A 26,524-nucleotide genomic window follows, 5' to 3' on the forward strand; every position below is an offset into this window, starting at 1 on the left:
TATACAGGTCAATATATATTTACTAAGGTTGCATTTCGGAGAAGGCAATGGTAACCCACTCCAGTACTCTTGCCTGGAAAATCCCATGGGCGGAGGAGCCTGGTAGGCTGCAGTCCATGGGGTCGCTAAGAGTCGGACACGATTGAGAGACTTCACTTTCACTTTTCACTTTCATGCACTGGAGAAGGAAATGGCAACCCACTCCAGTGTTCTTGCCTGGAGAATCCCAGGGACGGGGGAGCCTGGTGGGCTGCCATCTATGGGGTTGCACAGAGTCAGACACAACTGAAGCAACTTAGCAGCAGCAGCAGCAGCATACTACTAGTATATTGTATTGTGAATATAATGATGACTAAAAAATATAGTCTGTCTCTAGTAGAACACTGATCTAGTGTTTATCTAGGAGAGGAAAAAATTAGAAATGAGAAGGTTCTAAAAATATATCATGTAATAGATGCTACCATTGCATGGTGTTGCCGTTTAGTTGCTAAGTCATGTCTGACTCTTTGTGACCCCATGGACTACAGCCCACCAAACTTCTCTGTCCATGGAATTTCCCCATCAAGAATACTGGAGTGGGTTGTCATTTTCTTCTCCAGGGTATCTTTCTGACCCAGGGATTGAATCCACGCCTCCTGCTTGGCAGGCGGGTTCTTTACCACTGAACCACTTATCATTGTATACTATGTGTTAAAGATTTTCACATACATAATTTAGTTCATTCTCACCACAAGCATCCAAGGTTGGTATGGTACTCATGTAACACTTAATTAACTGAAGGGCTAAGTCACTACCAAAGTCCAAAGTCTGAGTTCTTCAGCATCCCAGTAATGTCAACTGGCCCACTTGCTTGAACCTAAACTACTGGTTCCCTTAACAAAACGTCACTGGGTAATGTAGTTCTTAAATGAAATATGTAGTGATTATAAATTTTCAAAAAGGTTAGGAAACAATTCCCATAGTCATCAATACTTTTTGTTGAATTCAGCAATAGTTTTTACAGTTATTGAATCAAACTGTGTAGCATTTGCTATTTGAAGTATTTAAACACAATTTCATATTATAGTATGTAAAATTAAGACTCTAACTTAAAATGTGCTTAAACATTTTAATTTGATTTAAAATATTATTAAGCCTGCAAAAATATGTGACTGTTTCAGAGAACTTAGAAAACCACTATGTTTATTATGTTGTTTAGAGTTAAGCACATGGGAGCTTGTGGATCAAGCATCTGAAGAACTATTTAAAAGAAAATCAAATAAGATTTAACATATAAATGACGTTAAATTGTTTAAAGGTAATTGAAGTACAAATGAAACTAATAAAATTTAGTCTGTTCAGCTTAAATGAAATTTATCAAACTCTTCTATCAGTATAAATAATACTCATCCTTGAAAACCAAGTAACTTAACACCTATGTAAATCATTCCAAGTAAAGTAATCTCACTCCTCTTTGAAAAAAGTAACCCTCAGTGCACTTATTAAATTCCCTTTTGATTTGTTGTGGTTATTTACATTCACCTCTTATCTCCCACCAATAAAATGCACCTTCTCTGAAGGTTGGTTCCAAGACTTCCTCATTATTACTATTATCTTTACAGAGTCTGCTATATTACAGACCTAATATGTAGTAAATATATAAAAAATGAATATTCCATTCCAATAAAAGAATAATTACAAAAACTACTGTTCTATGTAGTTGTAAGTTTATATGTTCCATTCACAGAAATTGACAAATTTTCAACCTGAGAACTATTCAAGTTGAGAGAAAAACATCCCAGAACTTTAAAATCACGTAAGTCATTTTTTAAAAACCAAACACACAATGGAGCTTCACAACAGTGAGGTAAAAATCAAACAAAACCTCTTCTGAATGTAGTAACACTCTTCATTCTTATAAGAATTTTCAATATAAGCAACACCTAATATGACTTAATCTATTGCCTTGAAGTTAGTAAATGTTTTAAAATTGGTACTAATATATTTTTTAAAACAATCAAATTTTCCTCTCCCTGTGAACCACTGTTCCAAAATAATCAATGGGACCTATTGCCAAATATGTCATTTTAAATATATCATTAATTTATTCAACAAATATCTACCAAATGCCTAATTACTATCAATGCCTTACAAAAATAAAAATCCAAACCACACACATTCTAGTGAGAGGACACAGAAAATAAAGTATACAAGTGTATGAGATGATGAAATATAATCCAGAAAAAAATGATCCATAAAGGGGAGATAAAAGACTCTAGGGTAAAGCATAGGAGAGAGGATACAACAGAAGACCCAAAAGCGATAAAGGAGCTAACCATACAGAAGTCTGGGGAAGAGCAAACTAGTCACAGAGAATAGTAAGTACAAAGGCTCTGAGACATAGTATCATCCTCTCTTCCAGATTTTCCACTAACCCAACATATCAAAACCAGTACTGGTTAACCATATCTGTATATATTAGCTTGGTGCAGCAAAGATACTGATATTTCAAGTAGCATTGGCAAGCTAGACAAAATAATTAAGAGCAGTGGGTTCTAAACAATGCAGAAGAATATGAAAAACACGGTGCTCAGTGGATTCTGAATTAAGCGTGTGGTAAAACCAATGTTTTTAGAAATATTCACCAACAGTTCTTTCTGCACAGTAAGCAAGTAGCACACTTTCCTTAATCTGAAAAAGTAAAATTTAAAATGACTATGTACTAATTTCAAGAATTTCAGCGGCTTAAGAAATTTACTTCAAAACTGAAAAAGTGTCACTTTATTGCATATTTTAGGCCTCTTTTCACTATTCAAATATTATTGGAAAGCCCTACTTTTTGTTCTCATTTTACAATGCAAATACATGAAAGCTTCATTTTGACACCACTGGTCACCGCTGAAACAAATTTAGTGACAGAATATAGACTAATCAGGTACTTTGTAAAACAGTCTAGCAGTTCCTCAAAAGTTCAACATAGAGTTACCATATAACCCAGCAATTCTAATCCTAGATACATAACTAAAGAAAAATGAAAAGATATGTCCAGACAAAAATAATACACAAACGTTCATAACATCAGTATTTATAATGGCTTCAAATTTAAAATAACCTAAATGGATAAACAAACTATAATATACATACAATAGAATACTATTCAGCAATAAGAAAAAGAAGCACTGACATACACAACAATATGGATAACTCTTAAAAACATGCTAAATGGAAGACACAAAGGATCATATATTTTATCATTCCATTTACATGAAATGTCCAGAATAGGCAAATCTATATAGACAGAAAGTAGATTAGCAGTTGCTTAAGGATAAAAGGAGTTGGAAGGAAATAAACATAACCACTAATGAGTACAGAGTGTCTTCCTCAAGTGACAAAAATGTACTAAAATTAACTGTGGTGACTGTACAACCCTGTGAATATACCCAAAACTATTAATTGTACAACTTAAACACATGGATTGCATGATATATGAACTGTATCTTGATAAAAATGCTATATATAGCATATTTAAGTCATACAATTTTTCAACAGAAAAAAATTTAAAAGATCAACTAGTTACCTGAGATCTTCTGAATACTTCTTAAAGATACAAAACCTTTTACTTGGACGATTACTATGAAAGCTGAAAGAGACAAAATAGATTTTATTAATTCTACTATATGGTAAGTCATATTAATTTATAGCTATACATCAAGTCTACACTTAAATTTCTAGTTTTGAATAAAATATCATGATATAAATAATACTGTTTAATTCAGTATTTTAACATAAAGTTATCCATTTTCCAGTGAAATGTATTTTACTAAGCATATTCTCATTTGATCAGTACCATACTTTCACATACTCAAGAGTATAAGAAAAAAGTCACATGAAATTCTTTTTTTGAATTGTTAAAAGAGTTGAAAACAATTTAAAATTTTGTTAATAACATTTTTGCCCATAACATGAACAATTACCGATAATAATCATTTAGAAAAATCTTCTTCTAACTTAACATGTTTGTGTTGAGGAAGGGGAGAAGAACCCAAATATCTTGGAAGTAACAGTACTTGAGCTAAAGGCCACTGTATACCATTTGTAAAATCAAGCATTTAGAGAGCTCTTTGCAATTATCAGTAGACTTTAAAACAAAAACAAATTAAAGCAGAACTCTTGAGCTAAAACAATGCTCCCGCTAAGCACAGAATAGAAAACCCCTAACCAAGCTTTGCAGCCAATGATAACAGCTTTCTTTTATATCGTTTAATCTGATAAGGAAAGCTTTTCTATACTAGAAAACCAGGATTAGCTTAGCACAGTACCACTTAGCACATATAAAAATGTAGTCATAGACTAATAACATCGTATCATCTAGGAGCTTATTTAGAAATGCAAAGTCTATGCCCCACACACACCTACTGAATTAATCTCTGGCAGCGAGGTCCAGGAAGCTGTTTTAACAAGCTTTTTCAGTAATTCTTATGCAAGCTGAAGTTTGAAGAGCAGGAGCTTGCAATTATAGATCTAAAGTAGCCAACACACCAGGTCAATTCTCAGTCTCAGATAGAAATAATCATCACAAGCAGAGCATGTATGTATGGGAAAAGAAATACTCTGACAGTTTTAATCCCTAGAAAACATCCTCAGAAGATTTCTAAGTCATTTCCTCAATCTGGGGATAATTACTACCATAGAGTTTATAAATTCAATGTAATATGACAAAAATAATTGAATAATTATTTTAGGAAGAGACCATCAGGGAGGTTGGGAAACACAAATTATACGCAAAAATGTGTTCATACAACTGTTATTTTCTCAGAGGAGTGTGTCTAAGATTTTATCTGATTACCAGAGAAGGTGAACCAAGTAAATTAATTTTTTAAATGAGATTTTAAAGTAACTTTTAAAAGCTCTTTCTTCCTTCTCCTCAAACAGATTGCTTTATTTGGTAAGAGGAGAGGAAAAAGTTACATTTTAGGGTATTTTGATGGCTTCCACTTCTGTCTAACTTACACCTTATTAAAATGTTGGTACTTTAAAAATTTTCATCATCTGAATTCAGTTTTAAGTTCCCAATCTATAAAAATGAATTATACTCTCTATTATTTATTACACAAACTCCATTCTTCTAGTTTTGTGTATTATAGGAATGGAAAAGTGAATCTGTAGCTCATAAATAAAGAGGGGGAAAAACTACCTTTCTTCTAGACCTGCGTGAAGTTAATAACAATATGTAAATAATCTAAGAAAGGGGAAAAAAAGTTAAGATTTTTATTACAAGACAGTAAAATATAACATTTAAATCTAAGTTTTGAAAAATCACCACCTGTTTATATTTATATATAATTATCAAAACTCATTAAGCTGTTTTCTAAAAATAAGTGAATTTTATTGTATATAAATTAGACCTCAATAAGATTAGATGGGGGAAAAAACTCCCCTTGACCATCTTTTCTTAGCAATCTTGATTTGGTATAAGTGAAAACTTTACTTCCAAAGAAATACAAAAGGGATCAGTTTCCTAAATATCCAACAATACTGACAGTATGCCTACTATTTAAAACACTAGACTAGAAGTTAATAATACAGTACGAAAGGCAGGTTGTCTGCCTTAGAATATCATGTTCCAGGGTTAGCAGGGGAAGGTAGTCAAAAAGCAGCTGGCTCAGAAGAAATGCCTAATAAACATTGGCTTAACATATGAGTACATATGCATAAATATATAATTGCCACAAGATAAACATCAACAGCAATACATATAGTTTTGTGGTTGCGTGAGGGAAAGCTGAAGGTAAATGGAGAAGTCAGCTAACAGTCAGGAGTATATTTCAGTTAGGAAGGTCTCTATACTGACTTACTCCAAGAAAAGCAAATAAGAGTTGAAAGCACTGGAAAAGTCGTTAGGAATTAGATATTAAAAAGTCTCATATTCTCCAGAAAATCTGAACTTCATCCTATTAATATTAGGTAGGTGAAGGATTTCAGGCCAAAAAATGACCTGACCAGATGTTAGTAACAAAAGAAAGGAAAAAATGGAAAAGGGGCCAAGTGGTGGATTATGGACAGGAGACCATTTATGAAGTAATCACAATAATCTGTTCTTCTAATGACTATTATTTCATGCCAATGAATCTATATAAAATATATAATGAACTAAAGCATAGCTTATAAAAATTAATTCAGTAATCTTATTTATTGTACAGGAACAAATTGTTATACCAGCTTTCTTTTTCCTTGGAAAATTTTTAAATCATCCTTCAAATCGTAAACGAAATGTCACTTATACAATACCTTCTTATTTCTTGTTTAAAGACTTCATCCTTACCTTCTCTGGGCTCAAACAGTCATTTATTTATCACATTAAACTAGGTAAATATATCTCTCCTACTAAATTGTGAAAATTAAAGGCAAGAGCTTTATCTACAATACCTAGTAATGACAATTTAGAAATAATACCTATAATTACTTGAATATCTCCTAAGTGCAAATGATTTTATTAAACATTTTAAGTACATTTCCCCAATAATGACAGTAACTTTTTCTTCAAGAAAAGAAAAATGGGAATCAGTTAAATAACTTGCCCAAAGTGACACATGCAATAAATGGTGAGTTCTGTTTTCAAATTCAGATTTGTCAGATTCTTCACCATCAGTTTACCATACTTCTTAGTAAACAGTAAATAAACTCTGCCAGAAAAAAATATTAAGTACTTGTCTGTGACCATAATTCTATTACATGTAGAGAAAAAGCCTTCTTTCTTATTCATAATGTTGAAGAATAGCAACATCACACAGCAATTCAGTTTTTTGCAAATGACTTCTACTGCCACCTAAAAGCTATTAGCAAATAAGGTGCAATAATTTAAAAAATCAAACCTAAATAATGCTACTTCAAAAAAACCATTGAAAAGTAATGTTAATGATGCTCTTCTTTGTAAGAGTCTTATTTCAAAGATGTTCCAACTGTGTAAGATTTTTTTAATATACTCTTGAGATTTTATTAGAGCCTTTTTTTGTAATTATACTAATGACTCTCACTTGCTGTCTGTAATGTGCTAGGTGACATGGTAAACATAAAGAGCTACTTCTCAAGGAGATAATAGTTGTATTACACAACTAAACATAATAAAGGGAGACAGGCTAATTGGGAATGTTTTGGAACAGAATGCATTTGTAGGTTTTATAAGACAAATGAGAAGCCTGTGATAAATGGGAGAGGGAGGAATAGAATGACTCTTGGCCTAAGAAAACATAAAATATTTTCTGACTCGATCCCCTACAAACTAAGTGCAGAATTAAAGCTGCACTGGGGCGGCAATGTATTGGTCAAAGAACAAAAGACTTTCCACACAGAAGTATTCTTCACAAAGGATGCCAGGGCCTGGTTTAGAGGAAATGGATTGATTATAGGTGCAAGCAAAAGGAACCTGACAGATAAGAGACGAAATTGTAAATTAACTGAAAGAAGCTGGGGAAGAACTAGAGGAGATAAGGGGCAGGGTTAACTGCGAAGTGCAACGTGTGTGATTTCTGAGATCAATGCCTGGATGAAGGTAACAGGAAAAATACTTGAGACTGAAAAGATTAATTAAAATGATGAACTCCAACTGTGTAATTATAGTAGGCCAGGGTGACAACTAAGAGAATTTAAGATAAAGCGTTAATAAGATACTACCTTGCTGCAAGGAGATCCAACCAGTCCATTCTAAAAGAGATCAGTCCTGGGTGTTCTTTGGAAGGACTGATGCTAAAGCTGAAACTCCAATACTTTGGCCACCTGATGCAAAGAGTTGACTCACTGGAAAAGACTCTGATGCTGGGAGAGATTAGGGGCAGGAGGAGAAGGGGACAACAGAGGATGAGATGGCTGGATGGCATCGCTGACTCAATGGACATGAGTTTGAGTGAACTCCAGGAGTTGGTGATGGACAGGGAGGCCTGGCATGCTGCAATTCATGGGGTCGCAAAGAGTCGGACACGACTGAGCGACTGAACTGAACTGAACTGGAGGTACTACAGATAAGAATAAAAAAGTATACTTCTTATTTTTAAAAATAAAAAGACAGGTCCCAATTCAAGTTAAAGATCATGAATCAGAGTTGATCTGAATCAAGCACTACTTGGTAGTTTAGAATTGAGCATAAAGTTCAGTAGAAGATGATGTTCAAGTCTTTGGCCTTTAAGCCAGGTAAGCAAGACTAAATGTGTAAAAGATTCTAGAACAAAAACAAAGCAACAGTCAAAACAGATGACCCTGAGGGTAAGGATGACTATAAAGTTAGATGAGTGCTACTGGTCCAGAAAAAGGACTTCAAAGCCCAGAAAGTCACAGGGAAATGGGAATTCAAAAGAAATGAAACATATATAAGATTAAAATAGTATTGTGGTAAGAAAGGGAGCACAACAACTGAAGAAGTCAGGGACCACGAAGTCAGGCTAGATATCAAGGGGGTTAAAACACTGTGAGAGAGGTGCTAAAGCCACCAAGAAACATGGCAGAGTCCTTGTAAAGGAGCGGTTGATTATGACCTGAAAGTAACACAAAGGTCATATTGTGATCTGTATAAAAATCACTTTTGTTAGTTATACTCTAATTCTAACTTTTGGGGGGGAGGGGAAGCAAAACTTCAGTGAATAATCAACCTAACTGGCTTATATTGGAACAATTTTTGACTATTTTTTTTAAAATAAAAATCCATCCTGAAGGATACCTCAACTAATGCGATACCAATGAAGATAACATAGGCTGTGAAAGTTTTCTCTGCATGGAATAAATACTGAAGTTATCTAAACTGAATGAATTAATGAAAAATAATTCCAACAGTGGCAATAATGAAATAGTCTCTCATCTCACTGAATGAATGCAAGGATGGATGGCCTGATGGATGGATGGACAGACAGACAGAATGGATTATAGAGAAAAATAGAGAGAGAAAGAAAGAGAAACAAGATCCAGTAAAATATCTAAGATCACTGAAAATCCTGGAATCACAAAGTGACTGCTTTGAAGAAAATAACACTCATGAGATTACACGTATGCTTCACGAGGAAGTGAAAAGTGAAAGTGTTAGTCACTCAATTGTGTCCAACTCTTTATTCTTTACCACGTGACATTACTTTTCCGTCTTTGGAAGTAATGGTGTTTCAAAGTTCTATAGGATAAAAAATTCCCATAGGAAAACTATTTTCCCTAACAAATCTATCTTAATTTCATTAGTCTAACTGTTCTTACAATTCAAGTTTCCAGGAACTTTATGAATTACTATGTTGAAAAATAGTACGAGGAATCATCTTAGAAGTTCTCTAATTATTTCTCACAGAGCAAAACTGACTTATACTAGGGCCAACTGTTTTCAAGAACAAACTTGCTAAACTGTAATTTTAATTGGCAATTATAGTTGTTTAACTCATCTTACCTCATCATATGATTCACATAGGATTTGCTACAGCTAGTGTTGTATCTGCAAAAACTACAGTGGACATATGTAGGAAAGTGGTTTGCAAAATCTTTTATTTCAGAATAACACTCAATGCACTTGTGAACTCCCCGACGATACCTTATAGAGATACAAAGAAAATGATAAAAATATATTTTAAAACAAATATAATAAAGGAGAGCCTTATTAACGGTCTGTTAATTAAAGCTAAGGTGTTTACAACTTCAAATAGGGATTTATAATTTGAAAAATCTGCTATAGAATAACAGCTAGAATAAGTATAAATAATTTAATATTAGCTAGTGTTTTTTACTGGAATAAAAGGGATTAAATTAACCATTCAAAGATCACAAGACATAAGCACAACACAAAATCCCAGTGTTTTATGTTGAATGAACATTAAAAATATTATATTTTTATATAGTAAAAAATACTATAATTTTTTATAATGAATATAAAAAGATAGTAATTCAAGTACTGTTCAATAGCTATAAAAACATTTTTTATTATTTGTTGGCATTAAGTGATAGCATATAAATATACAAGAGAATTGTATAATAGGGTAAAATTTATATTAAATGAAACTTTTATCATGTTCCTGCTCAGTTACTAATTAAGATTAAATTAGTATTGGGTATCAAGAATAAAAGTTTACCTTAAATTCCTCAATGCTGTATTGACTTTACTTTTTTTATTGCTACTAGCCAATGTGCTTTGTTTCTTTTGCAGATTAGATATTTTTGATTTGTATTTAGGTTTATTTCCATTAGGCTTACTTGCATTAGGTTTACTTGCAATGGATTTAGTTATATTAGGTTTACTTGTGTTGGATTTTGTGGGACTTTTAGCAGTTATATTTTTAGTCCTCGGAGGTGAGAGCTGAAGGGTAGAAGTGCTTGCACTAATGGAAGGTGTGGTTGAAGATCCTGATTGAAGAGGTCCAACTGAAGCTCGAATAGTAACCTACAAAAATGAAGATAATATCTGCTTTAGAAAATTAATCATTACCTTACTGTTAAAATATCACTGCATAACAAAAAGTTAAACATCAAGTATTTGGAAAGGGCAAGTATAAACTATAACTGGATAAGTCTTTCATTTATGTTAAATGTTCATACCAATTAAATGAAATTAAACTTGATATTTACTCACTTGTAATCTTACATTTTTGTACTGATATCAGTTATATGTTAAGTTATTAATGGATAATTAGCAGTTAAAGCAAATTATATGAATATTAAAAGAGTACATTCCCTAGCTATTTCTATGCTCTGATTCAACTTTAGAAATTCACAAACACAAAGGTCAAAATTTATATCTCAAAACCTAGAAAGGACTGCATCACCCTTCAACAACTATAAAGCAAGCAAATCTATGCTAAACATGATTTCTTCTTTTCAGGGGCTCATTGGGCAGGATATATGTTTACAAAGATTATGAGAGGGGTTATATAAATTCATTACACTGTATGGAGAGTTTAATAATACTGAGAATTTCCTTAAAGGGAGCTAATATAAGACTTATCATTAGGTATTCAGAAATTATATTTGCTGGTGGACAATGGGAAAACACAATTGCCTACCACACTAACCATTTGACTATACATACCCCATGTATTTGAGAAACAGCCTATGAGGAAATATCATGAAAAATACGTGCTTTGGCATCATACAAAGGCACTGGACTAGTAATGAAAGACTTGAGGTTAAAGCTAAGACTATTTCTTCCTAGCCATGTGACCTTGATTAAGTTACTTACCCTCTCTAAGCTTCTTTATCTATAAGGGACAATATCTGCTTTATCTACTTTACTGGATTACTGCCTGGATTAAATAATAGAATATATGAAAAAGTATACCAAAAGCCTAATTCTAAGGTGCTATAAAACATTTAGTATCATTATTATTATTATTATTATTATTATTATTATTATTAAGGGAAAATATGAGAGAGGACTGCCCTGCTTACATTAGTGTTTTGCATGTCTAGTCCCAGCATGGAATGAATGGACTGCAGGGAAGGATGCTGGATAGCTTCTCTTGCTCTAGGTCTTCAGAGCATGGCTTAATATTGTTATAGTTAATTCAAATAACAGACATACCCACATTCAAAGGTAAGTACCCAAAGCCAAATATAAATGTTTTGGGGATTATTTCACTTTGGATTATCCATGCCTCTGTTTCCCTCCACTGGAGCAAATATTCAAGAGCTGACTGTATATAAAGAAGTCAGAGAAAACAGAGGTATATAAGGCAAAAAGGGAAAAGTAAATTACAATCATCAGTATGCAGTCAGACATGTGTTGGTTCACTTAAAACATAATGCTATCCAGCAGCAGAACTTGCATCTCTAAGAGTAGAATCAGTAATACCTTCAATAAACACCTAAGAACCTACAGCATTCAACAGGCACTATACCAGATGCTGAGGATACAAAGATAAATAAAACATGATTCCTCAAGCATCTTACAGTTCAACAGATAAAAATGACAAATACACTGCCAACAGGAATAGCTCAAAAATAGCCTATGTAACACTGATGCAACCCATTGCCTCCAGCATAGTTAATCTAGTTACACTTTTTACAAAGGAATACCGCTCTAGACTTGCACACACTATTGACCAAAAAGCAATGGTTAGGCGTTTTTTCCCTAAACATAGAACAGGGAAATTTAAAATTAAAGTCTTAATTAAATCACAAATCATTTTTAAAGTATTATATCCAACAAATAAAACCAGGCAGGAGTTAATGTCTATTATCATACAAAATGTTAAAATACAACATATTTGAACTCACTTTTGTTCCAGGAGGCAATCCTTCTAGTTGTTTAGGTTTTATAAATGTCCGATGATGCTGAGTCTTGTGATCCATTTTCTCTTTGCATGTTAAAAATTGCAGTCTGCATTTTGTACAACGGTGTATTCCCTTTTTCTGTTCAGGAACCAGAAAGAGGGGAGAAAAATAGTTTCTACAACCACAAATCCTGCATTCTGAAGCCACTTTAATTTTAATGATACTAAATCATTTTAAAACTAGTATTTTACATCTCCTATCACACATAATAGCAAAATATTACTATTTTTTTAATTATTAGCATTTAGTTTTCAAAAACATTTGTTTCTATACAGAAATTGAACATGAAAGGTTGCCATCGATAGATTCTAATGAAAATTTCTTAATAGTGCTATGAAAGCTCTTCTGGTTATAATTTTTAAGTACTTAGACACATGATACTGTGAAAATGAGCTACATGCATTTTTATCCCATAAAAGAATAAATTATTTTTAATTTTTGCTATTTCCAGTTCGTTGGCAAGATGGAAAAATAAGTTCAAATAAACTACACATTTCAAAGAAACCTGTTAGAACAATGGATGTATAAAGCAGTGCTGTCTAAAAAACTTTCTTCAATGATGAAATGTAATTCAGCTGCACTGTTCAAAACAGTAGCAACTAGACATATGTGGTTATTGAGCACTTGAAATGTGCCAAGTGCAACTGAGCAATCAAATTTTAAATAATTTAACTTTAAATAGCTACATATGGCTAGAGGCTACAGCACTGAATAGTGTGGATATAGAGGCATAAATCAAAACAACTATTACCAATCTACTTACTGGCTGAGACCCCTTGACTGAATCCCTCCTCAAACTTAATCCTATTATTTTTCCACAGATGGGAAACAGGACCCAAGAAAAATCTAAATCCCTTCCCCATAGCTATTCAGTGACAAGGCCAGACACCTGATCCAATGTTCTTTCTACTATACAATATCAATTACAATCTTTACCTTTATGCTGTCATTAATTTAAAAAGTATATATGTGTGTGTATATATATACAAACTGAAGCAACATATAAACTCAGAAGAATGGTTTCTCTGAAGTTATGATCTGCCAGATATATCACTACTTCCATTTACACAATCAATCATCTACAAAATTCAAACAGATAATACATTGAGAAGTACCTCGCACAGTACTGGCACACATCAGATATTTCATACAGTTCTTTACAAAGTTCAAAGCAATATATAAATATGTTTGCATTACTATTTTAGGTACAAATTAAGACTATTTTAGAAATGTGATGCATTAGATTATATTGGAAATACGGGCAATTTTAATTCACTCATATATACTGAAAGAGGAGGAAGAGAAAGAGAAAACTTGGACAAGAAACAGATACCAAGTTACAATGACAGAAAAAAGTTCTCCAGAATTCAGTACCCAGAAATCTTTTCTCTATGTATAATCACTCCTTAGGTTCTCTCTTCATTTCATGGCTTTAAATATCTTGTATCCAACTGCCTATTTGACATCACTGTGTGTGGGTGTGTGCTAAGTGCTTCAGTTGTGTCTGACTTTGTGACCCCACGGACTATAGCCTGCCAGGCTTCTCTGTCCATGGGAATTCTCTAGGCAAGAATACTGGAGTGGGTCGCCATTACATGTAGGGAGGATCTTCTCAACAAAGTGATGGAACCCAGGTCTCACATCTCTCCTGCACTGGCAGCCAGGTTCTTTACCACTAGTGGCACTTGGAAAGCCCACTTGACATCACTACTTGTATGCATTTTAAACCAACATGGACAAAATGGAATTCCATATTTCCTCCCTCCCTTCCTGCCCCCCAAAATACATCTACTCCTCAATTTTCATCACATGACAATAGATGAACATTCCATTCTTGCAGCTGCTTAGGACAAAAAACTTGGGTCACTCTCTCTCACATCCCATATCCAACCCATCAGTAAAACCTGTCGGCTCTACCTTCAAAAACTGTCATAGTATTTCCACTTATTACCTCCAAACACCACTACCATACTTATCCAAAACACACATCTTGCCTAATAATAACCTCCTTTGTTCTCCCTTTCATGTTCTTTCTTCCCTATGGTCTATTCTCCTCCCAGTGGTCAATGATCTTAAAACATGGCAGATCTTTCACCTGCTTAAAATGTTGACAGTATTCCAAAGTCCTGATTCTGATTTACAAGGTTCTATATGCATTGGCCTGCATTCTATTGCTACCACCTTATTTCCTACGACTTTCCCTCTTATTACTTTACTACTCTGCTCTAGCCACAATTGAGTGTGAGGATTCAATAAGATAATACATGTAAAGTACCTGTTACTGGTAGAAGGTAAATGACTGCATAGATGTTAACTGCATACTTTAACTGTTTTCATTAAAGATATAATGAACATATTTAACACATACAAAATCACTTTCATTATTTCTTAAAAGTCATAAAAACTGGATTGTTAGCTCTAAAATCACCCAAGACATAATAATACATTGCCTTAGACAGAAGTTACAACCAAAGTCATCTAAAACAATAAAAAGTCAACAATTCTCATTATTTCATATTGGACTAATAGCTCAGCTATAATTTCCCAAGCTTTTGTAAAAAATCATACAAATTATAAATATCTTGAAGGATGCCTGATGATCCTTCTTATTAATAGATTTTCACCTTCCTAACTTCTGGCTGTCTAATTCCTAGGCTCTCCAAATAAACAAAAAAGAAAAACTGTACACCTATGGCAAGTGATGACATAAACCCTAGGGTAGAAAAACTGATTACAAATCACACAGTTCACATGGTCGGCCCACATACCTCTTTCATAATTACTATTCTTCCCTATTCTTAATATTAATATTAATCTTACTCTGGAGCTTAATAAAACATAAAGGAAAATGATGTTAAAAGCCCCATAATGAAATAAAACTGTTTTATATTTCATTCTCCCTTTCAAAATTAAAGGCCAAAGATGAAATATAGAGTGCCAAGAATAGCACTTCTCAAATTCTGTTCTTCAAAAAATGTTAATAAATACTGTGCAAATAAAGGGTTCAATGGCCAAATAAGTCTGGGGAATAAACACTATATCCCTGTTTAGAGATGTACAATGTCCATTAGCATATTAAAATTTCCGAGGAGTCCTATTTTAAAAAAGAACAATTTAATTTTGTAAATCTGTGCTTCGCCAAATTTATTTACCAGTAGCAACTGGAGGGGGACATCTATGAACACCTGATGAACACTGCTGGGGAAATACAAAATAGAGAGATCTTGCCAGAACTTCTCAAAGATAGGTAGCATCCCAGTCACAGCAAAGTTCAGTTCAGTTCAGTTCAGTCACTCAGTCGTGTCCAATTCTTTGAGACCCCATGGACTACAGCACACCAGACCTACCTGTCCATCACCAACTCCAGGAGTATACTCAAACTCATGTCCATTGAGTCAGTGATGCCATCCAACCATCTCATTCTCTGTCATCCCCTTCTCCTCCCACCTTCAATCTTTCCCAGAATCAAGGTCTTTTCAAATGGGTTAGCTCTTCACATCAGGTGGCCAAAGTATTGGAGTTTCAGCTTCAACATCAGTCCTTTCAATGAATATTCAGGACTGATTTCCTTTAGGATGAACTGGCTGGATCTCCTTGCACTCCAAGGGACTCTCGGGTCTTCTCCAATACCACAGTTCAAAAGCATCAATTCTTCGGTGCTCAGCTCTTTTCATAGTCCAACTCTCATATCCATACATGACTACTGGAAAAACAATAGCCTTGACTAGACAGGCCTTTGTTGGCAAATAATGTTTCTGCTTTTAAACATGCTGTCTAGTTTGGTGATAACTTTTCTTCCAAGGAGCAGGCGTCTTTTAATTTCATGGCTGCAATCACCAACTGCAGTGATTTTGGAACCCCCCAAAAATAAAGTCTGCCACTATTTCCACTGTTTCCCCATCTATTTGCCATGAAGTGATGGGAACAGATGCCAGAATCTTCATTTTCTGAATGCTGAGCTTTAAGCCAACTTTTTTTCACTCTCCTCTTTCACTTTCATCAAGAGACTCTTTAGTCCTTCTTCGCTTTCTGCCATAAGGGTGGTGTCACCTGCATATCTGAGGTTACTGATAATTTTTCCTGGCAATCTTGATTCCAGCTTGTGCTTCATTCAGCCCAGCATTTCTCATGATGTACTCTACATATAAGTTATATAAGCAGGGTGACAATATACACCTTGACATACTTCTTTTCCTATTTGGAACCAGTCTGTCGTTCCAAGTCTTACTGTTGCTTCCTGACCTGCATACACATTTCTCAAGAGGCAGGTCAGGTGGTCTGATATTCCCACCTCTTCCAGAATTTTCCCCAGTTTGTGGTGATCCACACAGTCAAAGGCTTTGTCATAGTCAATAAAGCAGAAATAGATGTTTTTCTGGAACTCTCTTGCCTTTTTGATGATCCAACAGATGTTGGCAATTTGATCTCTGGTTCCTCTACCTTTTCAAAAACCAGCTTGAACATCTGGAAGTTCATGGTTCAAGTATTGTTGAAGCCTGGCTTGGAGAATTTTTTTTTAATATAAATGTATTTATTTTAATTGGAGAACTTTGAGCATTACTTTACTAGTGTGTGAGAGGAGTGCAATTGTGTGGTAGGTTGAGCATTCTCTGGCATTGCCTTTCTTTGGGATTGGAATGAAAACTGACCTTTTCCAGTCCTGTGGCCATTGCTGCCTTTTTCAAATTTGCTGGCATACTGAGTGCAGCACTTTTACAGCATCATCTTTCAGGATTTGAAATAGCTCAACAGGAATTCCATCACCTCCACTAGCTTTGTTAATAGTGATGCTTCCTAGGGCCCACTTGACTTCACATTCCAGGATGTCTGGCTCTAGGTCAGCGATCACACCATCATGATTACCTGGGTTGTGAAGCTCTTTTTTGTATAGTTCTTCTGTGTATTCTTGCCACCTCTTAATATCTTCTGCTTTTGTTAAGTCCATACCATTTCTGTCCTTTAGTGAGCCCATCTTTGCATGAAATGTTCCCTTGATATCTTTAATTTTCTTGAAGAGATCTCTAGTCTTTCCCATTCTATTGTTTTCCTCTATTTCTTTGCACTGATCGCTAAGGAAGGCTTTCTTATCTCTCCTTGCTATTCTTTGGAACTCTGCATTCAGATGCTTATATCTTTCCTTTTCTCCTTTGCTTTTCACTTCTCTTCTTTACACAGCTATTTGTAAGGCCTCCTCAGACAGCCATTTCTTTTTCTTGGGAATGGTCTTGATTCCTGTCTCCCGTACAATGTCACAAACCTCCATCCATAGTTCATCAGGCACTCTATTGTCTATTTCTCATTTCTACTGTATAATCGTAAGGGATTTGATTTAGGTCATACCTGAATGGTCTAGTGGTTTTCCGTATTTTCTTCAATTTAAGTCTGAATTTGGCAATAAGGAGTTCATGACCTGAGCCACAGTTAGCTCCCGGTCTTGTTTTTGCTGATTGTATAGAGCTTCTCCACCTCTGGCTGCAAAGAATATAATCAGTCCAATTTCAGTGTTGGCTATCTGGTGATGTCCATGTGTAGAGTCTTCTCTTGTGTTGTTGGAAGAGGGTGTTTGCAATGATCAGTGCGTTCTCTTGGCAAAACTCTATTAGCCTTAGCCCTGCTTCATTCTGTTCTCCAAGGCCAAATTTTTCTGTTACTCCAGGTGTTTCTTGACTTCCTACTTTTGCATTCCAGTCCCCTATAATGAAAAGGACATCTTTTTGGGGTTTTAGTTCTAAAAGGTCTTGTAGGTCTTCATAGAGCCATTCAACTTCAGCTTCTTTAGCATTACTGGTTGGGGCATAGACTTTGATTACCTTGATATTGAATGGTTTGCCTTGGAAACAAAGAGAGATCATTCTCTCATTTTTGAGATTGCATCCAAATACTGCATTTTGGACTCTTGTTGATTATGATGGCTACTCCATTTCTTCTAAGGGATTCTTGCCCACAGTAGTAGATATAAAGGTCATCTGAGTTAAATTCACCCATTCCAGTCCATTTTAGTTTGCTGATTCCTAAAATGTCAACGTTCACTCTTTTCATCTGTTTGACCACTTCCAATTTGCCTTGACTCATGGACTTAACATTCCAGGTTCCTATGCAATATTGCTCTTTTCAGCATTGGACCTTGCTTCCATCACCAGTCATCCACAACTGGGTGCTGTTTTTGCTCTGGCTCCATCTCTTCATTCTTTCTGGAGTTATTTCACACTGACCTCCAGTAGCATATTGGGCAGTTCATCTTTCAGTGTCCTATCTTTTTAACTTTTCATACTGTTCTAGGAGTTATAAAGGCAAGAATACTTTGTGGCAAGTGGTTTGCCATTCCCTTCTTCAGTGGACCACATTTTGTCAAAACACACGTTACATTTTGTCAGTCACAGCACAGGTGATCCCAAATTTATTAGGAAATTCTACTTTTATGATCTTTTCCAATGAAAAACCACAAGACAATTTCATGATTATCTAATGACTAGAGTGGAAAGCAAGGTGAGCACCAATGCTGAAAAAACTGACATGTCAGTTTAATCAGTAACAAGAAAATGCATTGAGCTAATTCGAGAGGTGGCAAAAGTTGGTAAAATGATCAGATTCAATAAATCCACTAACTTCTGGTTTTGGCAAAAGCACTGTTAGTGTTCTTTCAAGTATTTAAGAACAGAATCAGAAACAATTCCATTCACCATTGCAACGAAAAGAATAAAATATGTAGGAATATATCTACCTAAAGAAACTAAAGACCTATATATAGAAAACTATAAAACACTGGTGAAAGAAATCAAAGAGGACACTAACAGATGGAGAAATATACCATGCTTATGGATCGGAAGAATCAATATAGTGAAAATGAGTATTTTCTACCGAAAGCAATCTATAGATTCAATGCAATCCCTATCAAGCTACCAATGGTATTTTCCACAGAGCTAGAACAAATAAAAAATTTGTATGGAAATACAAAAAAACTTCGAATAGCCAATGCTATCTTGAGAAAGAAGAATGGAACTGGAGGAATCAACCTGCCTGACTTCAGGCTCTACTACAAAGCCACAGTCATCAAGACAGTATGGTACTGGCACAAAGACAGAAATATAGATCAATGCAACAAAATAGAAAGCCCATAGATAAATCCACACACCTATGGACACCATATCTTTGACAAAGGAGGCAAGAATATACAATGGAGAAAAGACAATCTCTTTAACAAGTGGTGCTGAGAAAACTGGTCAACCACTTGTAAAAGAGTGAAACTAGAACACTTTCTAACACCATACACCAAAATAAACCTAAAATGGATTAAAGATCTAAATGTAAGACCAGAAACTATAAAACTCCTAGAGGAAAACATAGGCAAAACACTCTCTGACATACATCACAGCAGGATCCTCTATGACCCACCTCCCAGAATATTGGAAATAAAAGCAAAAATAAACAAATGGGACCTAATTAAAATTAAAAGCTTCTGCACAACAAAGGAAACTATAAGCAAGGTGAAAAGACAGCCTTCAGAATGGGAGAAAATAATAGCAAATGAAACAACTGACAAACAACTAATCTCAAAAATATACAAGCAACTCCTGCAGCTCAATTCCAGAAAAATAAACAGCCCACTCAAAAAATGGGCCGAACAACTAAATAGACATTTCTCCAAAGAAGACATACAAATGGCTAACAAACATATGAAAAGATGCTCAACATCACTCATTATCAGAGAAATGCAAATCAAAACCACAATGAGGTACCATTTCACGCCAGTCAGAATGGCTGCTATCCAAAAGTCTACAAGCAATAAATGCTGGAGAGGGTGTGGAGAAAAGGGAACCCTATTACACTGTTGGTGGGAATGCAAACTAGTACAGCCACTATGGAGAACAGTGTGGAGATTCCTTAAAAAACTGGGAATAGAACTGCCTTATGACCCAGCAATCCCACTGCTGGGCATACACACTGAGGAAACCAAAATTGAAAGAGACACGTGTACCCCAATGTTCATCACAGCGCTGTTTATAATAGCCAGGACATGGAAGCAACCTAGATGTCCATCAGCAAATGAATGGATACAAAAGCTGTGATACATATACACAATGGAGTATTACTCAGCCATTAAAAAGAATACATTTGAATCAGTTCTAACGAGGTGGATGAAACTGGAGCCTATTATACAGAGTGAAGTAAGCCAGAAAGAAAGACACCAATACAGTATACTAACGCATATATATGGAATTTAGAAAGATGGTAACAATACCCCTGCATGCGAGACAGCAAAAGAGACACAGATGTATAGAACAGTCTTTTGGACTCTGTGGGAGAGGGTGGGATGATTTGGGAGAATGGCATTGAAACATGTATAATATCATATAAGAAACGAATCGCCAGTCCAGGTTCGATGCAGGATACAGGATGCTTGGGGCTGGTGCACTGGGATGACCGAGAGGGATGGTACGGGGAGGGAGGTGGGCGGGGGGTTCAGGATGGGGAGCATGTGTACACCCATGGCAGATTCATGTTGATATATGGCAAAACCAATACAATATTGTAAAGTAATTAACCTCCACTTAAAATAAATAAATTTAAATTAAAAAAAAAAAAAAGAACAGGAGCAGTGTTGCATTGAACTTTTCAGCCCAAACAAAGGATGACTTAATTGCTTCAGGAAAACAACCAGTAAGCATAATATCAGAATTCAAGACACAGGTATAAGCACTAATACTGGGTCCCCAAAATTACATAGTAGAACTAAATAGAGTTCTCTGTCAGAGTTCATGTATCAGCAGTAAGTGTCACTACTATTTTCTGGGCAGCTATAAAAGACCATTCCTGGTCAATGATGCCAACATGTCTTCTTATAATATGGGGGCTAAAAGTGGAAATACAGTTTGAAGAGAAAGAATAAAACACGATTATGAGTTATCAACCTTTTCTTTATCAGTTCGAACTCATCTTTTCCCCTGCTCATGATAATTACCTTCCCCAGTCCTACTCTTAGCCTCTGAAATACCCATTCTTTTGGATATTCCTCCACTCATCTTCTCTTTTTTCCTTCAATTCGAGATTTCCTGGTATTTCTAGCTATCTTTCAAAATTATCATGTATGAACCATAGTATCATCAGAAAGGAAGCAAGGAAAAGAAGTGGGAGTTTCACCAGTAACTTAGAATAAATTGTAACTTAATCATGTCATTTGGAACAATGCTGCTTCCCTTGCAGAACAAATCTAAACAATGTTCTAAGTCATAATCTATCTTTTCTCTAAAACAACATAAATGAATAAGAACTAGCAGATCTCACCTGATGCTTCATATAATGATGCATATAGGGTGTTGCAATTTTAATAACTTTGAGACAAAATGGACATAGCAAGTTCTTGGTGTTTTCATGAGATGTTCTAAAATGAGTTTCTACATCAGAAAATGATGATGATCTATAATTGCAAACCTACAAAAAAAAATCTGATTTAGTCTGAAAATTTATAATGATATCCAATTTCAAAGTAACAGTGATAGGTCATTTGTTCAGAAGAACACTATGTACTATTAATTCTGTCTAATGCCTACATAACCTAGAATCCTATTAATAAAAACATCAAAAGATAATCTTTGAAACAGAAGAGTTAGTTTTCAAAGCTTAAGGATACTTCTCAAAATATAACTAGATTCTCTTTTATCAGATATTTTTTATCACCCCCAATCTTGACTTGAATTATCTAACTCTGACACCTCTGGTCCTATAAAGTTCCTTCTTAATTGCTACATAAAACAGCATCTTTCCTTAGATTATAAATGGTCTCCAGGCTATGGAATGACAGTTTATTTTTACCTTACTTTCCCATTTCTCCAAATTCTGGAAAAGAACTTGTCCCAAAGCATTTGGTAGGGTCCTCTGAATTAAAAGCATTTCATATTCCCCTTTGTATGCCTATATTCTTCCCTGTAGGTTAAGATAAGTCTATGTTTGTCTTTCTGCCACAGGGCTTTTTCTTTGTCTAATACAGGAGTGTGCAAACAATGGCCTATGGGTCAATTCCAACTCTCTGCTGACCCCACACAACAATATATGAGTTATGCCAACAGACTTTCTACTAAGTTATTTACAAAATAGATTTTAATTTTAGTAACTAATTTTATCAAAATTGTTAGAAAAATAAAAGAATATATTTCATAACACAAGGAAATTATATAAAATTCAAACTTCAGTGTCCATAAATAAAGTTCTATTGAAACACAGTCACATCCATTCGTTTACTTATTGTCTATGACTGCCTCTGTGCTACAATGGCAGAGTTGATTTGTTCCAACAGAAACCTATGATCATCAAAACCTGAATATTTACTATCGTGCCCTTTATACAAAAAATTTGCTGATGCCTGGCCTGAAAGTAAAAGTCAGTCGTGTCCAACTCTTTGCAACCCCGTGGGCTGTAACCCGCCAGGCTCCTCTGTCTGTGGAATTCTCCAGGCAAGAATACTAGAGTGGGTAGCCATTCCCTTCTCCAGGGGATTTTCCCAACCAAGGGATCGAACCCAGGTCTCTCACATTACAGGCAGATTCTTTATGATCTGAGCCATCAGGGAAGCCTGGCTTAATAGGTTTAAATCTTGTAACCAAAACAAATAACAAACAAACCAACCAAACACAACATATACAATAAAATATGTATATACCTGGCAAATATATGGCATTTCACCAGGTTTATGATTGTCCTTCATATGTTGTAAAAGGATATGCTCTGTTTCAAATGACAATTCACATATTTTGCAAATGGCTAAAAGTGGGGGGGAAAAGACATTGTATCATTATATACATACACATAAGTATTCAATCTATATTGTACACCTGAAACTAATACAATGTTAAATGTCAATTACACTTCAGTTTAAAAGAAAAAATCCTCTCAAGGCAAAGAAACAAAATCAGATACATACATTTACAATTCATTTTGTATATCTATATCAACAATAGCAGTAGTAATATTGGCAGTGGTGGTGATGGTGTACAGTTCCATAGTTGTTTACTGTGGCCAAGCACAGTTCTAAGGACTTGACTAACTCACTCAATTCCCATCAAAACATTATGAAGCAGGTATTTCTATCATCCCCATTATTCAAATATTAAGTGACCTGCTAGAGATCACATTAGAATCACATATTACGAGGCAGAGCTTGGATATGAACCCAAGCTGTCTTGATCCAAAGTATGTGATTTTAACTAACACTGTATTTACTTTTCTTACTCAAGTTTAAAAGAAGGGCATTGATTGCACTTTGAAAACTATGATCTGAGCCTTCTAATTTAGTCCTCCACATGTAATGCACAAGTTATTTACCATAATGAATTATTTATTAAGATGGAATTTCAGTAACTAATTTTATTAAAAAACTGTATAAGTTAAAAATTAACTTTTTCAACTTTACTCTCAAATTCCAAAGTTTTTTTTTATTCTTGTTTTTCTACCACACTTGTTCAGAGTTCAGTAACAAACTCTTTTCAGAGTTTATATTGTTAAAAATCAACAAATACGCAATACTTAAATGAAACTGTAACTTACTAGAGAATTCATGGGGTGTGTGTGTACTTTCAATGTGACACTGCAGTTGAAATGGTGTGGGAAACTGACGGTAGCAGTGCTGGCAGGTGGTGTGGTTTTCCCAGCTTTCACTGCTCTGCTTCTCAAGTTCCAAATGATGTTTCATGTGGTTCATAAACCTATCAATGATTGTCAACAGGTGCAAAAATTCAGATTTAAAAACAAAAATCTCACTAATAAGTACTTGAATCTAAATCTTAAAATTATAGATAAATTAATGAAAATAAAATTTCAAAAGCCTTAAAGTCCTCTAGAAGAGTGTGCACTTTAAATAATGACTTTCATTAAGTAGCTAAGTAAACACGTTTTCATCTTTGTCTAAAAATAGTTATTAGCATTAATTTGAAATATCAGAAATTTATTTTAATCATTTCAGATTATTAAAATTTTTTAAATATAAAACAGCAGATTTCTTCTCCATATAAGAAATACTACTTACATTTTAAAATAAAATACTGAAAGGAAGGAAACTCTACCATTAAAATCAGCTAGAATCATGAGAGAAATCTTTTAAGGCTCTGAAGATATACAATAGATTCCAGCTGCTTAAAAGACAAATTACTGGCATTTTTACTTGTGTCTTGGTTTTTAAATGCGTGTAACAGCAATTTTAATGCCTACAATTACAAGAACCTTTTGTTTTATTTAATGATACTGGTTTACTGTTAGCGAAGACTTCACTTTAACTTGCAGACTGAGCCCTTTGTAGGCAAAGTCCATTTTTCAGTTTTACATTCTGCTATTTCAGCTTCCTTAAAAGGCTTCTTATGAGCAGGAACTATGACCTTCAATGGCAGAGAGTACAATATAAATGGGAATACCTATTTAAAAGAGCTTACTGAAGCTTTTTGGTGAATTTGAAAGTAAAGTTATTCAATCAAAATAACAATTTTTAGACTGGGTCAACTATTAACAATTACTCACTTTGAGACACTAAAGGAAATAATGTTGAAAACTAAGTGATATTATCCATCTGGATAGCAATCATCATAAATGTTACAGTATTTTTTTTTTCACATCTCACATAACACTACTCTTTAGTACAGGTTATGGTATATTTTGAAATATCTTTTAGTATTCCTTTGGTTTTAACACCAGCTCTACAAACACCTATTATAAATCCTAGTCTTGGCTAAATATTTACATATAGAGAAAATGTCATAAGCCATTAACCTCTCAGCTTACAATTTTCAAAATTAAAGTGTATCTATATAATATAATCTCTTAATGAGCATGCTTTCTCTCAACATGAGCCCCCATCAGGATCTCATACTACTTAAACATACTACTTAAACCAACAAATGGAAACAAGGAAAACAAAAAACACAAACATCTTGCAAATATATTCACAAAATAAAATAAACATGTTTTGTGTGACACTCAATGTAGGGGAGGAAAAAACCATACCACAATACACTGACAGGGAAGAGAATAAAAATCTACAGTTATCAGTTTCTTACCATTCCTCTACAAACATCAATTTACCCTCCCAGTTTCTACTGTCAAGGTGAAATATTACTTAACACGTATAACTTCTTTGGTCATAAAATGTTTTCTATTAAGGTTATGCTTACTAAATAATCAGTATTTCAAAAACATTCAATTCCTGGATGTTCCCAGATGCTGTGTGCTTAAAATTTCTAGTATTAGGACTCTTTAGAAATATGTAACTAGTATTCTAAAATAATAACAAAAAAGAAAATTTACCTTCATATGTTTAATATTAGTGTGTTAATCTCAAAGGAAAATCCAAAAAAACAACTACTGAAATATATTCTAATATCATATATATAACATTTAAGTATAACAAAGAACTAAGCCAGGAAACCATATTTCTATGCATTTTATATTAACATGATTCTTCTGGTATGTTTTACTATTAAAGTGGTAAAAATATAAAAGTAGGAGGCCAAGTTCTATTGTAATATTGTTTCAATGTGTGTGCACGCTCAGTGTCTGACTCTTTGCAACCCCATGGACTATATATATAGCCCACTGGGCTCCTCAGTCCCTGCAATTTTCCAGGCAAGAATACTGAAGCAGGTTGCCATTTCCTGCTCCAGGGGACTACTTCAGTATTATATCACAAAGTACAATGCTCATTCTGTTAAACTTACTGGGACCATTAGCTATTAATGGCTGTTAAAATTTGATGAAAGGAGATAAATGTGACAACTCACATGAAATAATATATGTAAAAGACTTTCTAAAACTATAAAGCACTATCATAAAAAATTATTATCACAGGAGTTTATCACAGTTTATTTCAGGGTTTTTCTATATGCTTCTTTTCAGACCTTAAGAACTCACAGGAAAATAAAATAAATACTGGATCTAGAAGTAACCTATAGGTGCCTAAGAATGCTTATATAATAATAGTCATGAGGCATAAACAAAAAACGTATGCCTTTTTATCTTTGTACACACACATCTCACCTGAAGAAATACACAGACATCTGCAACTTACTTTGAAACATATAAAAAAACCCCAAATAGTTTGAAGGAAGGATGACTAGATACACAATAAAACAAGTACAGTTAAATGTTAACAGTAGAATCAAGATGATAAGTATACAGTTGTATCCATTATAAAATATTCTTAAATTTGCTGAATGCTGAAAATTTTTATAATAAAATGATGTTAAAAAACCTTACCAAATATAAATGTCAAGCTGTGTAACCA

General features: G+C 34.3%; 1 protein-coding gene across 8 annotated transcripts in view; it reads right to left on the reverse strand.

Moving 5' to 3' along the window:
• ZNF280D (zinc finger protein 280D) overlaps window positions 1-26,524 on the reverse strand; it is a 120,616-nt gene that overhangs the window by 37,981 nt on the left and 56,111 nt on the right. For all 8 annotated transcript variants that reach the window (XM_010836793.1, XM_010836792.1, XM_010836794.1 and 5 more), the window contains 7 exons: window positions 23,803-23,960; window positions 22,919-23,019; window positions 21,547-21,693; window positions 12,208-12,342; window positions 10,068-10,375; window positions 9,392-9,532; window positions 3,557-3,619 (listed from right to left, as the gene is read on the reverse strand). In XM_010836793.1, the coding sequence (XP_010835095.1) occupies window positions 3,557-3,619; window positions 9,392-9,532; window positions 10,068-10,375; window positions 12,208-12,342; window positions 21,547-21,693; window positions 22,919-23,019; window positions 23,803-23,960 (1,053 nt within the window). The remainder of the gene's footprint in view (window positions 1-3,556; window positions 3,620-9,391; window positions 9,533-10,067; window positions 10,376-12,207; window positions 12,343-21,546; window positions 21,694-22,918; window positions 23,020-23,802; window positions 23,961-26,524) is intronic.

The sequence above is a fragment of the Bison bison genome, unplaced genomic scaffold (genome assembly GCF_000754665.1).
Source record: "Bison bison bison isolate TAMUID 2011002044 unplaced genomic scaffold, Bison_UMD1.0 scf7180017864066, whole genome shotgun sequence".
NCBI classification, from domain to species: Eukaryota; Metazoa; Chordata; class Mammalia; order Artiodactyla; family Bovidae; genus Bison; species Bison bison.